The sequence below is a fragment of the Gadus morhua genome, chromosome 8 (assembly GCF_902167405.1).
Source record: "Gadus morhua chromosome 8, gadMor3.0, whole genome shotgun sequence".
Taxonomy (NCBI): Eukaryota; Metazoa; Chordata; class Actinopteri; order Gadiformes; family Gadidae; genus Gadus; species Gadus morhua.
The window spans coordinates 14458183-14473527 of record NC_044055.1 but is presented as its reverse complement, the minus strand read 5'-3'; the positions used below and the strand labels follow the sequence as shown (position 1 = coordinate 14473527).

Here is a 15345-nt window from a genome sequence, read left to right as displayed (position 1 = left end):
TCGCTTCTCTGTACATTCAAACTTCATATATATAATACATATATATAAAGTCAAAGAAGTGTAAAATCACCACACACTGGTATATGCCGATAAGCTGATTTATTTTGTGAGCAAAATAAATCAGCTTATCAGCATATACCAGTGTGCGGTGATTTTACACTTCTTTGACATTATACCATTGTTGACTGCATATCACCAGCACCTGAGGATCAAAAGGCTGTGCACAGGGACACAGGGACTTGGATATTTTTCAGAAATGTGTAATTCAGAGAGGTATTCAGTCAATTGTTTTGTTAATGTAACAATTTTTAAGTTAACAAAGTTGCAATACTTTTTCCCTGACTAAGACTTTTACGATCGTGTGAGAAGGAAGGTTGTTGCATGACGGAAGACAAATAAACATTAATATACGTCATTAGTTTATGTTTCACCCTCTGACTTGACGTATTTGCAGGTGAGTCTAATTAAAGACTGGGTTGCCTTCAGGTAATTGATCTACTTCCAACCTCAGCTAACCCACTACTCTGTAACTGTAGCCCCAAACAGGAAAGCTATGGGTCTCGAGAACATAGACGGAGGATGATGTTCACAAAATGATTTATGTCGTACTGACTTGCAATAGCATTTCCTCCCCGCTAGGAGCTCCTAGTGCTCCGTATCTTTGATCTCCAGCCTGTGGACTGAAACAATGGCGCTCTCTAACGGACAAACGTCGTTCTTTTTCGCTCAGCGCAACCGCAAAGCGATCTGATCTGTTCATTTCTACCTGCTCAGTGCATTATAGCCACAGGAGCAGCCATTATATCAACTGAGTCAGTCCTATTTCTCTCTTGTTTATTGTCAAGCTTATATCTTCCCTATAGATATCTCTCTCTATCCGTACCATTTACCTGGTCCACCACTCTCCCACTCCATCACCATATGTTACCAATGCAAAGGAACATTCTGCAATTATTCTTGCGCCTTAACACCCAGACGACCCCCGTCGGATTTTTGTGTGTGTGTTGAGGATTGTGTGTGTGTGTGTGTGTGTGTGTGTGTGTGTGTGTGTGTGTGTGTGTGTGTGTGTGTGTGTGTGTGTGTGTGTGTGTGTGTGTGTGTGTGTGTGTGTGTGTGTGTTGTGTGCGTGCGTGCGTGCGTGCGTGTGTGTGAAAGTCATTTCTTGATGCCAGCGCGTTAGTGTGTCAATCTCCTGGTAATCCCCCCAACCCATACACCAGGGGGGGTCTTCTCCCCCTAACTAGGTCATTTGATGGGGGTAGCAGTTAATGCTACATATGGTCTATTAAGGGATGTTGCTTATTTCGGCTTTGTTGTACCCATTAGCTAAATGTCCACGCATCTTTATTTCGGTGTGTTGGCCTTCTGTATACATAAAAGCAGCAGCACAACGTATGCGTTTCTATCAGCAGCCTCTGGTGGCTTGAGTTGGAGCTACAGTGATAGAGCATTTTCAACTGTCGTCTGAGGTTTTCCCACGGTAGGGGGAAGGGCAAAAGTGGACCACATTTAAAACGACGATAGAGAGAAATTCGTGGGATGAATTGATTTGTGGGTGGGTGCATTATATTTTTACTATTTTTTGTACTTCAGATATGTTTTGAGTATAATGGAGAAAATAGCTGCAGAAGAAAGGTTAGGTAGAGAAGTTTCAAGGCATCAAAAAATGGAGCTGGAAACATGGATGATGAAGCTGGAGTCCCCAGCTATCTGAGGGACAAACAAAGTTCCTACCTGTGACAGAAACACACACACACACACACACACACACACACACACACACACACCACACACACACACACACACACACACACACACACACACACACACACACACACACACACACACACACACACACATACACATGTATCTTTCAGATCTGTTGGTGGACAATAGATACTCACACTCACACAGACACCCCTATGGGAGTGCCATTTAGGCATTATACAAACAATCAAGATGGCTGCCACAGACGACTCACACGTTTTGATGCCCTGATTGGTTTTAGGCCTAATCAATTGCTTCCAGACAAATTGTGGTTGTATCCCGGTGATTATGCCTACTGGAAATCAAAAATTAACTGAGAGGTTCCATACTCAAAAGCATTTGATAATTGATTGATATTGGGGATTCAACCCAAACTTTGGGTTGGAAGTCAAACACCCAGACTTTCCTCCTGCTTCATTAAGAAATGTGACATATCATGCATATATTATTGAAGCATAAGATTACATTTACACTTCTTTATTAAAGCCATGAACAGAACGAGGCTGAGAATGGCATAGGAGGACTAGAGCATCCTGGGGTTCAAGGTGGTTGGAATGGAGCGACTAGGCAGGAACAATCAATGAAGGGGATTATGGAGCGACAGAAGAAAAAAATGAGTGAGTGAATGACTCAGCTGTGATTATGTTTCGGTAACACAAATGGAGACAAATGAGAGCACGAGGGCTGGAGAGATTGAGATAGGCGAGAGAGACAGACAGACAGGTTGAGAGGAGAGAGAGGCTGGTAGAGGTTAAGAGAGAGAGGATAGAGCGCGAAAGGGACAGAGGTTGAGAGATAGAGGTTGAGAGAGAGGATATAGTGAGATAGAAAGACTAGAGAGAGAGTGAGAGAGACGCGACTGAGAGAGAGAGAGGATAGAAAGAGAGAGAGGCGAGAGAGATCAGCCGAAAGAGAGGATAGAAACAGAGAGAGAGAAAGGCTAAAGAGAGAGAGGGCCACAGGGGGGAGAAAGAGATAGACCAGAGAGAGAGAGTGAGGGAGAGAGGTTAGTGAGGACGAGATGATGCCAGCAGGATAATTATATAACATGCTGACAGTTGACGAGGAGAGAGAGAGAGAGAGAGAGAGAGAGAGAGAGAGAGAGAGAGAGAGAGAGAGAGAGAGAGAGAGAGAGAGAGAGAGAGAGAGAGAGAGAGAGAGAGAGAGAGAGAGAGAGAGAGAGAGAGAGAGGTTGATCACATTACACTATCTCATTTAGTTGGTGTTCTTTTTTTTGGCTAAAGCTACATCCATACGTGAATGCGCTGTATGTATGTTTTTACTTTTGCGTGAATGTGTGTGTGTGTGTGTGTGTGTGTGTGTGTGTGTGTGTGTGTGTGTGTGTTGTGTGTGTGTGTGTGTGTGTGTGTGTGTGTGTGTGTGTGTGTGTGTGTGCGTGTGTGTGTACGTACCTGCATGTGTGTATTTGTGTGAGTGCGTGTGTGGGTGTATGATGAAGTTTAACATGATATTTAAGGGATTACGAGCAAACCCACCAAATCATATGGTATCTTTAATCCAAGTTAATCCCAGGGACTCTCTGCCAGTCAGACAGCTATCTTGCTTGTCATCCGAGGAGATGGCCGAGAGAGATTCTGGTACTGATAAGAATTTGTTTCTGATCACGGCCGAGAGAAAACCCGGATCAGTTCTATCACACCAAAGCCTTTCTGAAATTGAAACCTTTCTGAAATCTTGGTCTCTCTCCCTCTCTCTCTCTCTCTCTCTCTCTCTCTCTCTCTCTCTCTCTCATCTCTCTCTCTCTCTTCTCTCTCTCTCTCTCCTCTCTCTCTCTCTCTCTCTCTCTCTCTCTCTCTCTCTCTCTCTCCCCTCCCGGGAGGTTTCCAATAGTTCTATAGCGATTCCGTTCACCCTTGCATCATAAATCTCTGTATGTTCTCCTTGATCACTGACCCACTACGTATAAAACTAGAATAGCAGCGTAAAGCTTTTGTCATCTACTATCGGCTACTGCTTGAATATATTGGCCTGTGAGTGGGTAGTGAAGTGGTTAAACAGCATATTTCTCATAAATCTCTACTTGGTGGAATCCAATTAAAGTTTCTTCAACACAATAACTTCCCAGGCCATTGTGCAGTGTGCCTTCTTATAAGATAGTTATACATCAGCAGTTAGACCGCCGGTTCAACTGCTCCATCACTCGTGGGCCAGTGAGCCAGCCAATGGCCGGGCAGTACACCCTGCTCCAACAAGACATCCCAGACCGAGAGGAGACTGGGGCCCGGGTTATATCTCAACCCTATTGGCTACAGCCGTTGGAAGTGGGCGGGGCGTCGTGTCTCGGGAGCTGTCAAGCGCACCAGTCCGCTTTGGCAAGCAGTGAAAGGTGGAGAGTTTTCACCATCACACACACCACACACAGAGACGCATTCAGCACTTAGCAGCGAATTCCAAGGGACAGCGAAAGGGTGAGTGAAAAGCGGTCTACGTGATTCGCGACTGTTTAACTGGGTTTGTGTCTCATTGGCCTACAATTTGCTGCTGTTGCTCTCGTTTTTGTATTTCCACGGCCTGCGTCTTTATGCTATCCCCGAAATAGCATATCAATGGATGTGCATTTACGACGCATTAAATCACGCTGCAAATCGCTACACTACGCCCATCTCGCCGGGCCTGTGATAATATTTCCACCGATATAAACTATAAATCCAAATGCGACTTGACATTCTTCAGCACAATGTTAGCCGTCTACGATGGAGACAGCGGAGAGTGGGTGTGTTGAGGGAATCTCTCCCCCCTCACGCTCTGATGCAGGGGTTTGCCTCTCTTTGTTATGGTGCTGCCGCAGTCGGGGGTCGCGTATACAGTGGACAGGTGTCGGCCCAGATGTGTGCGTTGGCTACAGATCTGGTTATATAAAAACCTTCCAAGCCGACCTATTGCCGATGCTGCTCAGGTTTGGTCAACGTTCTAAATCTCCGATGCTCTATAAAGATGAGAGCTTTTGTTGCACAATTGGTTTCCTCCTCCCCCCCTCCCCCCCCTTCCACCTCCTTTCTCTTTCTCTCTCCCTCTCTCACCCCCAATCTCTCTCTGTCTCGGCGGATTAGTACACATTGTTCTGTCAATGCTCATTTTCTTGCTCTCTCAATCAGTTGAGACGTTCCCCCTTCCTCTCTCTGTCTCTCTCTCTCCCACCTCTCTCTCTCCCCCTCTCTCCCTCCCCCGCTGTGAGTTAGTATATTTGAATGTATGCAGCTAAGAGTGGGCTGTCGTTTACAACTTGCATTGTTTCCTTCTTTCTTTTGTATACTGTCTCTCTGTTTGTCTACTAAGTAGACAGACAGACAGACAGACAGACAGACAGGCAGGCAGACAGACAGACAGACAGACAGACAGACAGACAGACAGACAGACAGACAAGTAAATTGCCTGTCTGTCTGTCTGTCTCTCTCTGCCTGTATCTATCTAGAGAGCTAGGTTTATCGGTCCGTACAAAAACAAACAGCAAGATCCATAATGGCCGCCATGCAGACACAGGTTAAGAGGAGAGAGAGACGAGGACAGTGCTAGGGATATAGACCTACAAAGAGTACAACGATTAACGGGGGGGGGAACGTCTTCTCCATGGGATGTTTAACTTTTTGTGTTACTCATCATGTGTGATGCAAGACGAAGGCAACAGGTTTGTGTTTGGTTTGGCCACTTGGCAAGCAAACAATGGCAGCTAAATCAATAGTTCCCACACTTGCTGGAAGTCAAACTGAGTCCTGTCCTGCTGGCACATTAAGGAACCTACCTCATTGTGAACAGCAGCAATACAGTGCTGGCAAGCTGCACGGGCCCCAGTTACCGGCCAATGTCTCCCCCAACATACCCTACACCTGAACGTCTGGGTTGGATTGTTATCATCATCCGTCCATCACGTTTGTGTTTTTGGTTGTCGTGGCGTTGGCTGAAGCTGCATGGCATCCATTATTAACGATCTTGTTTTCTATTTGATGAAGTCATCCTGAGGGAATCCAAGCCGTAGAAAGGCTGTGGGAGGAGCCGGGGGGGCTGGTGTAGGGGCTGTTGGGGGGGGGGGGGGGTGCTTTCCAACGACGGAGGGGCTACAGTGAGAGGGGATCAGGCAGCAAGGCACCCTGGGGGGGCTGTAGCACAGTGGATGGTGTGGGAGGGAGAGAGGGGGCTCCGCAGTGGCCTGGATTCAGCTCCCTCGCTCTCTACCTCTCTCTCTCACTGTCTCTCTCTGTTTTTCTCTCTCTCTACCTCTCTCTCTCTACCTCTCTCTCTCTCTGGCTCTCTCTCTGTTTTTCTTTCTCTCTCTCTCTCTCTCTCTCTCTCCCTCTCTCCCCCCCCTCTCTCTCTCTCTCCCTCTCTCTCTCTCTCTCTCTCTCTTTCTCTCTCTCTCTCTTTCTCTCTCTCTCTCTCTCTCTCTCTCTCTCTCGCGTGCTCTCTCTCCATCTCCCTCTGTCGGATTGCTCTGGGTGATGGAAACAAGACACGGAGAGGAGCTAGCTCTTAGCCGATAGCCGGTAGCTGTTAGCAGAGGGTTAGCTGCATGACTGATGATAAGGATGTCTACCATTTGAGAACACTGTTTTCTCAGCTAGACAGACAGACAGACAGACAGACAGACAGACAGACAGACAGACAGACAGACAGACAGACAGACAGACAGACAGACAGACAGACAGACATCCATAGGATCCTATTGGTTAGCCTTGGCTAGTGTGTTGCTAGCAAACAGCCACAGTCTGTGGTCCATTAGACTTTCAGCATTTCCAGTACAGCAGTTACAGTACAATTTACATTAATCACAAGATTACATCATGGTCGTTAAGAAGTGTGAAGGAAGTGTGAAATGGAATGTGAGGTGAACGGTGCTTCACTGAGTAAGAGGTTCATCCTCGTCTAAAAGAGTGACCTACATTTTAAGTATTGGGAGTAGGACTGCGTACATTCTCACATGGGTGCTACGCAGATAGCGGTGATCGAGATGCTAGTGGAAGCCTAATGCTAACCCTATAGTTGTCTAACAACATGATTAGACGCATCACTTCTCCTTTAGGGTTTAACCTCACCTATAGGGTGGTGTCTCAGCACGAGGGCATCTGGTGTGACCTGTTCATCACATGACCTTCTTTGAAGAAGCGTCGGTAGGGCGACATGTGCTCCCTCCTGCTGGGAGTCCCGGCCTGTGATTCTGATTGGTCTTGACATTGCCATGGTAATGTGAAGCAGGACAAGATGACCTGCAAAATGTCATCCATATACGTGTGTGTGCGTGAGTGTGTGTGGGTTTGTGTGTATGTGTGTGTGTGTGTGTGTGTGTGTGTGTGTGTGTGTGTGTGTGTGTGTGTGTGTGTGTGTGTGTGTGTGTGTGTGTGTGTGTGTGTGTGTGTGTGTGTGTGTGTGTTTGGGTGGGTTCGGCAACATGTGCCACAGTCAATGTGTTGCACTGTGCTTGCATGCCTAATGTGTTGTATGCGTGTTTGCGTGCTAAATGTATGTAGGCAGGTCTCCTGTCCATTATAATCTTCATCACCATGCCCAACACTTACACCTTAAGCCTCTCATCTTCCTCACCCCTCTCTTACCCTCTCCCGTCCTCTCTCTCCTTCTCCCTCCCTCTCTCACTCTCAGAGTTGGCCACCCTGAGGTGTTACACATTGTCAAATATTTTCAATGTCCTTATACATACAAATATCAAGTTATATTCAAGAATCCTAATGAATTAAAACGATAATGAGTGGTGGATTAATGATTACCGCTAGACAGAATAATATGTCTTCATGTGTTTACTCCTTAGTCGAAGTAGAACTCTATCTATGATTCCATTTCTTAATGATGACGATGATGTGAGATTGGGAGGGGGAATGACCGGACACATATGACCCTCACACACACACACCCACGCACACACACACACACACACACACACGCGCGCACGTGCGCGCGCACACACACACACACACACACACACACACACACACACACACACACACACACACACACACACACACACACACACACACACACACACACACACGCATCCACTCAATTATTCACTCACGCACACACAGGCATACTCACTCACACACAAACACACACACACACACACACCCACACATGCACGCACGCACGCACGCCACACACACACAAACAAACACACACACACACACATTTCCGATCTCCCTTTCCCTCTATCTGCCTCTATCTACCCATCTCTCACTTTTCTCTCTCTATCTATCTATCCATCCGTCCATCTTCTCTGTTTGTCTATCTCTCGGTTTGTCTGTCTTTCTGTCTTTCTCCTCCTCCACCATGTATCCCTCGCAAACTGTCTTTTTCTCTTTCTGTCTCTATCTATCTTTCACTCTTCTCTATATATCTATATATCTATCCATCCGTCCATCTATCTATATCACTATCAATCTCTCTGTATGTCTCTTCCTTGCTCTTCCTCCATAATGCATCTCTGTCCTTCTCTGTCTTTATCCATCTCTCTTATCTATCTTTCCATCCATCCATCCATCCGTCCATCCATCCATCCATCCATCCATCCATCCATCCATCCATCCATCCATCCATCCATCCATCCATCCATCCATCCATCCATCCATCCATCCATCCATCCATCCATCCATCTATCTGTCTCTTCCTTTCTCTTCCGTCAGTCTGTCTATCTGTCTTCCTGTTGTGATGACCTTTCTCTCTCTCCTGTGTTTGACCATTAGACGAGTGCTGCTATTGCTTTTTATTGTGCGGTGTCCCCTCTTGATCGCACTTTTACTTCCTCGAATCCATCCATCTGTGCGGTGTCCCCTCTTGATCGCACTTTTACTTCCTCGAAATAACACAATAACACAATAAAACACAGTTTAGGAAAAGTATTCATCCAGCCAACCGATTTAATTGACTCACACACTGAAGCTGTTTGTGTGTGTGTGTGTGTGTGTGTGTGTGTGTGTGTGTGTGTGTGTGTGTGTGTGTGTGTGTGTGTGTGTGTGTGTGTGTGTGTGTGTGTGTGTGTGTGTGTGTGTGTGTGTGTTAAAGGCAACATGTTGTCATTAACAGCAAACCCAAACTGCTTCTCATCAAAGTGTGTGTGTATGTGAATTTGTGGGTATGTGGGTGTGTGAGTGGGTGGGTGTATGTGTGTGTGTGTGTGTGTGTGTGTGTGTGTGTGTGTGTGTGTGTGTGTGTGTGTGTGTGTGTGTGTGTGTGTGTGTGTGTGTGTGTGTCGGAGCTGGGACCCGTTAGGAATGAGACAGCCAAGTACTGCTGACTCACTATGGTGACTGGTGGGTCGGCCATGACAGTTTCTTTTTTAACACATTACAGACGCACCATTAATCATTATTTCCAAATAAACTGGGCTAATTATGTCAGATTATAATATTTTATTTATAATTATAACCCATTAAAATATGGAAAGGAACGAAGGAACTTTATCTTAATCTATAGACTTCTAAAATGTTCCACAGAATGTAGGATAGGCCTGTATGTAAAAACCATAATGATAATTGTTATTCTTTTATTTATACAATACTTTTATGTTTGGAAATATGTATTGCTGCGCAGGGCTTAAATATAACATGTAAATCTAAAACAATAAAACAATAACTAGAAATTATCTATAAAGGCTTTCCTTTATAAAAAGTTATTCAGGCCTCTCTTAAAATTTTCCAGGGTCTGTCTTCTATCCATAAGTATAAAAAAATTCTGTTTATTCTGTAAACATTGCCTGTGCAAAGCAAACAGGTTATGTGTTCCTTAATAAGCAATTTAGTATCTTTATCACCACAATTTCCTGTGGTAAAGGTTAGTTGAGCGCCAACAATATTAGCAGCTGTTAGCTCCCCAGCTAAAGGGCAGCGGTGAGTCACAGCACCAACAAGACACTGCTTCAAACATTTTATTTCACATACATTAAGGTAGATGTACAGATATACAGCAACTGTTTCAGACTGATTGCCTGCGATGGAACGCCCGCTATAGCATATGTTTGTGTGGTTTAACTTATTAGTATTTAAAACCTCAAAATAAACACATTTCCTTTCTTAATTTTGAAATCTTTGGAAACCTCTCAAATAGTTTTGAGAGGCATTTTGTGACTCTAGGCTCAGCATATTACAATCCTTGAGTGAACTAGAACTTTAAGGGCCAGAACAAATCTTATACTCTAGCGTCTATTCCTTCATGTCTCTCTGGTTCTTATCTTCTCTTTCTCTTCCTCTCCCTCCCTCTCTCTCCCGCTCATCTGTTGAACTTTGTTTGAACTTATTATCCACAGTAATGCTCTATCCTGAATTTGGCCCTGTAATATACACTTAAGGCTGTCGTGAAAAGCGTCCCAACAGTTATAATTTAGCTTAGATGACATCCCCTCTATGACTTTGTGATAGGACATGCTTTGCAACCTGGACCAACATTTAACTTGCCTGTTATTGCTGAACAGTGGGCCTTGTTACGGCTAAAGCTGGCAACTGTACAGCAATCAGATCTAACACCTTAAATGTGCATAGAGTCTGTGCCTTGCATCGTATTGCGCTCCATCAGGCCAACTTACAGACTGTCGTCAATGACTGAGAGCTCTGGTGGTCGAGTATCGTTCTTTGTAAGGTGTGGAAGGGTGCGCCGCCATTTTGTTGAGCGATAGGTCAGAATTGTATTGCTGTTTAAGCCGTACTGCAGGTTTTTGTTTGTAAGTTAGGGGGGAGATCTTTCTGGTTGTTGTTTTGACACTGGCTAACCTGAAGCTATTTCCTTGATTATTATTTTGTTACTGTAATTCATAAAGTTGGGGTCTAATAAACCCTTCTTTCCTTGAATGGTGCCTTGTTCTGAAACGTAAATTTGATCCCTTTCTGCTGCGGTACCTCCCTACCACGTCTTATCAATGCAGGGTCCTAACTGGCCTTGATTGCCAAAAGCGACCGTCTGGTTTCCTTCTGGAATCTAACACTAGCTGGCTGATGGAACTGAATCCACATTTAGTTAAATCACTCTGCTGGTTTCACAGGTAAATAAGGCCAAGTGACTCTGTGGAAGGTATATTGTATCTTGTATCTTTATTACTCAACGGAGTCTCAGATGGACCCACAGCATCAACACTGGTTATTGAGTAAATGCACACACACACACACACACACACACACACACACACACACACACACACACACACACACACACACACACACACACACACACACACACACACACACACACACACACACACACACACACACACACACACACACCAAAGGATTCTGGGAACCGGGATACATTTTAATCTCTTAGAATACCACAGCTGTCTCACTCAACCAGCCTACGTCTCTCTCTCTCTCTCTCTCTCTCTCTCTCTCTCTCTCAGTGCTATGTAGCCACTATTCTAGCCGGTATGCTATGTAGCTGCTATTTGATTTAGCTGCTATGCTTTCCTTCTGCTATGTTATCTAGCTCCTATGCAATCAAGCTGCTATGCTTATCTAGTCTATATTCTATATAGCCCGTATACTATAATAGTATGTTCCCAAGGGATTAATAAAGTTTGTATCTATCTATATAGTGGCTATGCTATCTAGTTGCTATGCTATGGAGCTTGTCTATACCTTTCTTAGTAGTAGGGTAGTAGGGTTGATAGAGTGGGTGGAGGATTATGTGACTGTGGCGTTCTACTGAGACATTCTACGATGGGTCACCATCGTCTCCTAAATACTCACTGCTTCCCAATCGGATATGCTGCACTATGAATGTCATTAGACTGGGAAAATCTGATTTTATGTTAACGTCATGTTAGACACACACACACACACATAGAGGCCTGTTCCCATTACAACATGGGGGCTGTGTGTGTGTGTGTGTGTGTGTGTGTGTGTGTGTGTGTGTGTGTGTGTGTGTGTGTGTGTGTGTGTGTGTGTGTGTGTGTGTGTGTGTGTGTGTGTGTGTGTGTGTGTGATGTGCCTGTGTGTGTGTGTTTGTGTGTGTGAATTGAGAACAGATAAGAACAGGTTTGTGACAGAATGAGAGAAAGGATTATTGACAAAATAGACAGACTACCATTCAGAAATTGACAAAGAAGGGTTCTAAATGGACAGACATACACACAAACACACACAAACACACAGACACACAGACACACACACACACACACAAACACACACATACACACAGGCAGAAGATACTGAGACCGAGGGAGAGATAAACAGAAGGAGAGACAGAGAGAGACAAAGGGGAGAGAGAGAGCAAGCGAGACAGACAGAGGGAGAGGGACAGAGGGAGGGAGACATGAGTGAGACAGGGAGGGACAGAGGGGAGAGATATGAGTGAGACAGGGAGAGACAGAGGGGAGAGAGAGGGAGACAGCGGGAGGAAGAGAGCCTCACTGCAGTAAACAATGGCCTACAGTCTAACTCAAGGTCTGCTGACTGTACTGTATGCGGTCGTACGAGCCACAGTCCACTGTGCGCAAGAGTGCTGTCTCTTGCATGTGTGTGCATACGTCTATACGGATGCATCCATGTGCACGTGTGTGTTTGTTTTAATAAAGTCCTCTGCATGTGCATGCAACATTAAAAACACCGCAATGTGTTGGCTTCCGTCTGTAATCATGATTGTGTGTGTGTGTGTTTGTGTGTGTGTGTGTGTGTGTGTGTGTGTGTCCATGTATGTGTGCCTGTGCATGCGCGTGTGTGTGTGTGTGTGTGTGTGTGTGTGTGTGTGTGTGTGTGTGTGTGTGTGTGTGTGTGTGTGTGTGTGTGTGTGTGTGTGTGTGTGTGTGTGTGTGTGTGTGTGTGTTTGGTGCAGTGTGAGTACAATAGGAGCTTGTTCTTACCAGGCAAGAGAGGGAGAGAGAGAGTTAGAGAGAGGAAGGGTGAGAAGGGAAGAGAGTCGGTACCAGGGTCAAGCCGTAGACCATTGGTGGGAATTCAAATGCACATGTATTTGTTTAGTTTCTTGAGTCATGTGATATTTCCTTGTTCTACGACAACCTTTTGTCAATTAGACACTCGTTCCAAAGTGACTAACAGTGGATGGGAGACGCGGTTTCTGTCATTAAGAAGCAGGAAGGGTAAGCCTACAAGTGAGACAGTGCTGACATCGGGGATTGATCCCCTGGTTTGGTTGGGAGTCTAACCAATATGCTTCCTGCAAGTTTTGATGCGTAAAGAATTCATTGATGAGCTTAAATCAATGTTCTGCATGGTCCGCATCAAAGGGCAAGGATCATATGTGATGTTCTTGGTTATAGTTGATGACCATTTCAGCTTTCCACTTGACTATTTGGCTGAAAGAACCTGGAGTTCGATTATTGTTGGACATGCTGTCTGACACTTTACATGCTGACATTTGAGCCCCAAATCCAATCTCTTCCTAATGTATAATGGATTGAAAATCACGCAAAATATAGCGGATTATAGGGATTATAGGGATTATCAGAACATGTATATTTTATTTTCCATATTTTTTAAAGCAAAGAATATTTGACAAATACGATTCAGAGTCAGGGCCTATTGAGTGAGTTTATGTATGGACTGCAGGCATGAAATGTGTGTGTCAGTGAAAGTGTCAGTTTTACGTCAGTGCATCTCTTACTGACAAAAACAAATGAGTCTGGCTGTCGAAAGGGAGATTTCTATTTAAGGTTGTGCCATTTTGAATTTCCATGTCTCACTCTCATAATTATGATAGATTTGCATATTACTATATTTGTTTAATTATTTTTTTCTGGACTGCCTCTCATTTTTCTCCATTCAAAACGAATGCACATGCTAGCTCAAGGTGTCCTATAGGTCTCCCAGGAATTGTGGGAAATGTAGTCTATAATCTTGAACGCGCTCTCTTTCACGCACACACACACACACACACACACACACACACACACACACACACACACACACACACACACACACACACACACACACACACACACACACACACACACAAAATAACACAGCCCCCTACTCAAAATCCTAACACAGTATCTGGTTTAAATAAAAACCTGTATGCAGCCTACGGATTAAACGTGTTTACCGGTCTCCATAATGGTGACTGCCTTCAAATGTTGTCTCATCTCTTCTTCCCAACTGCTCTTTATTTCAGTTGGGACCAGTTCATGGTCCCCAAAGGGGAACTGACTGGGAAGCAAAAGGAAACAAACACAAATTAAAATAAACCTATTAACAGCTTACTTAATTCCTCACATTGTCAATTTTTCATTAAGGTGGCCTAATTGTCCTCATTCTGTGGTACTCCACATGCCTACCAGGTACCAATCTATCAAATGAGTTCTAAAAACAGAACCTATTGTCCAACGTCATCAGGCAGCAGCAGTCTGTGCATGTAGTGTTTATTACAGTAAATGTCATGCAACTGAATTGTAATAGGTTTAGGCCAGTACTATATCATATATAATACATGTTAACATAGAATAATATGGAGCAACAATAAGAATAATACCCTACCAGCTCTCACCAGTCAACCACTGGAGTGGATGCATCTCTGTTCTTTGCTGTTCTGTTGAGTAGTGTGTTATTGTATGTACTCTCTTTGCCTTGGAGCTTCTAAGCAAGGCACTGGTGTGTTAGGTATTAATCAATGCAACCCTCTCCTCTTCCACCTCTTTTCCTCTCACTATGCTCCTCTATCCTTACCTCTTTCACTCTCATTGTCCCTTTCCACTCATTCATTTTTCATTTTCTCCTCTTCTTCCACCTCCTCTTTATTCCCCCCCTTCCTTCCTTCTCTCTTCATCTCTCCATCTCTCATGCTCCCTTTCCTTCTATCTTTCGCTTCCTCCTCTCTTTCTCCCTCTCCCTCGTCCCACTCATTATCCCTTCATTCTTTCTCCCTCTCTTCCCTCTCCTCTCACCTTATTTCTCTCTCTCTCCCTCCCCATACCTCTCCTAATCATCTCCTCTCTCCCTCTTTTCTCCCTGTCTTCCTTCCCCTCTGTATAACCCTCTCTTTCTCCCTCTCCTCCTCCCTCTCCCCCAGGACCATGGACTTGAGCCTGCGAGATGCTCTGGGTGGGGTGGGGGGCGGTCGGGGGGGCCTGGCGCCCGGGGCCGGGGCCGGGGACGGCGTGATGAAGATGGACTTCATGTCCTCGCTTGAGAAGGAGACCTACGACGACAAGGTGGGCGAGACCATGTCCAAGAGCGACTACCGCCCCCTGCTGGACGGGAAGGACGGAGCCAAGGGCAGCGGTGAGAGACACGGACAGTGGGGGGGGGGGGAGGAGGAGGTGCTGTTGCTGGTGGTGGTGGCGGTGGTGGGGGCAACTGAATGCATCTCTCTGCAGCTTGTTCCGTACCTAAACCTCACTGACATGCTGACCTTCACACATGCACATAATCGTTTCTTATGGGTGAATGTGCTCAGACTGTCCTTCGCCTCTTGTCCCGGATATTTTAACATTGCTCTCCATGTCGCTCTCTCCGTCTGGAACCGTCGCTCTCTCTCTCTCTCTCTCTCTCTCTCTCTCTCTCTCTCTCTCTCTCTCTCTCTCTCTCTCTCTCTCTCTCTCTCTCTCTCTCTCTCTCTCTCTCTCTCTCTCTCTCTCTCTCTCTCTCTCTCTCTCTCTCTCCTGCACTCTCTTTTCCATCA

The 15345-nt window shown here is 45.2% G+C and overlaps 1 protein-coding gene across 5 annotated transcripts in view; it reads left to right on the top strand.

The window, feature by feature from the left end:
- Positions 1 to 4091: 4091 nt before the first annotated feature.
- Positions 4092 to 15345, top strand: part of LOC115549170 (microtubule-associated protein 4) — a 55684-nt gene continuing 44430 nt past the window's right edge. For 2 of the 5 annotated variants that reach the window (XM_030364217.1, XM_030364216.1), the window contains exons 1-2: positions 12481 to 12808; positions 14734 to 14945. In XM_030364217.1, coding sequence (XP_030220077.1) covers positions 12771 to 12808; positions 14734 to 14945 — 250 coding nt within the window. In that variant the 5' untranslated portion in view covers positions 12481 to 12770. Of the gene's footprint in view, positions 4197 to 12480; positions 12809 to 14733; positions 14946 to 15345 lie in introns of those variants that run through there. The other 3 variants (XM_030364219.1, XM_030364221.1, XM_030364220.1) reach the window with 3 other exon arrangements.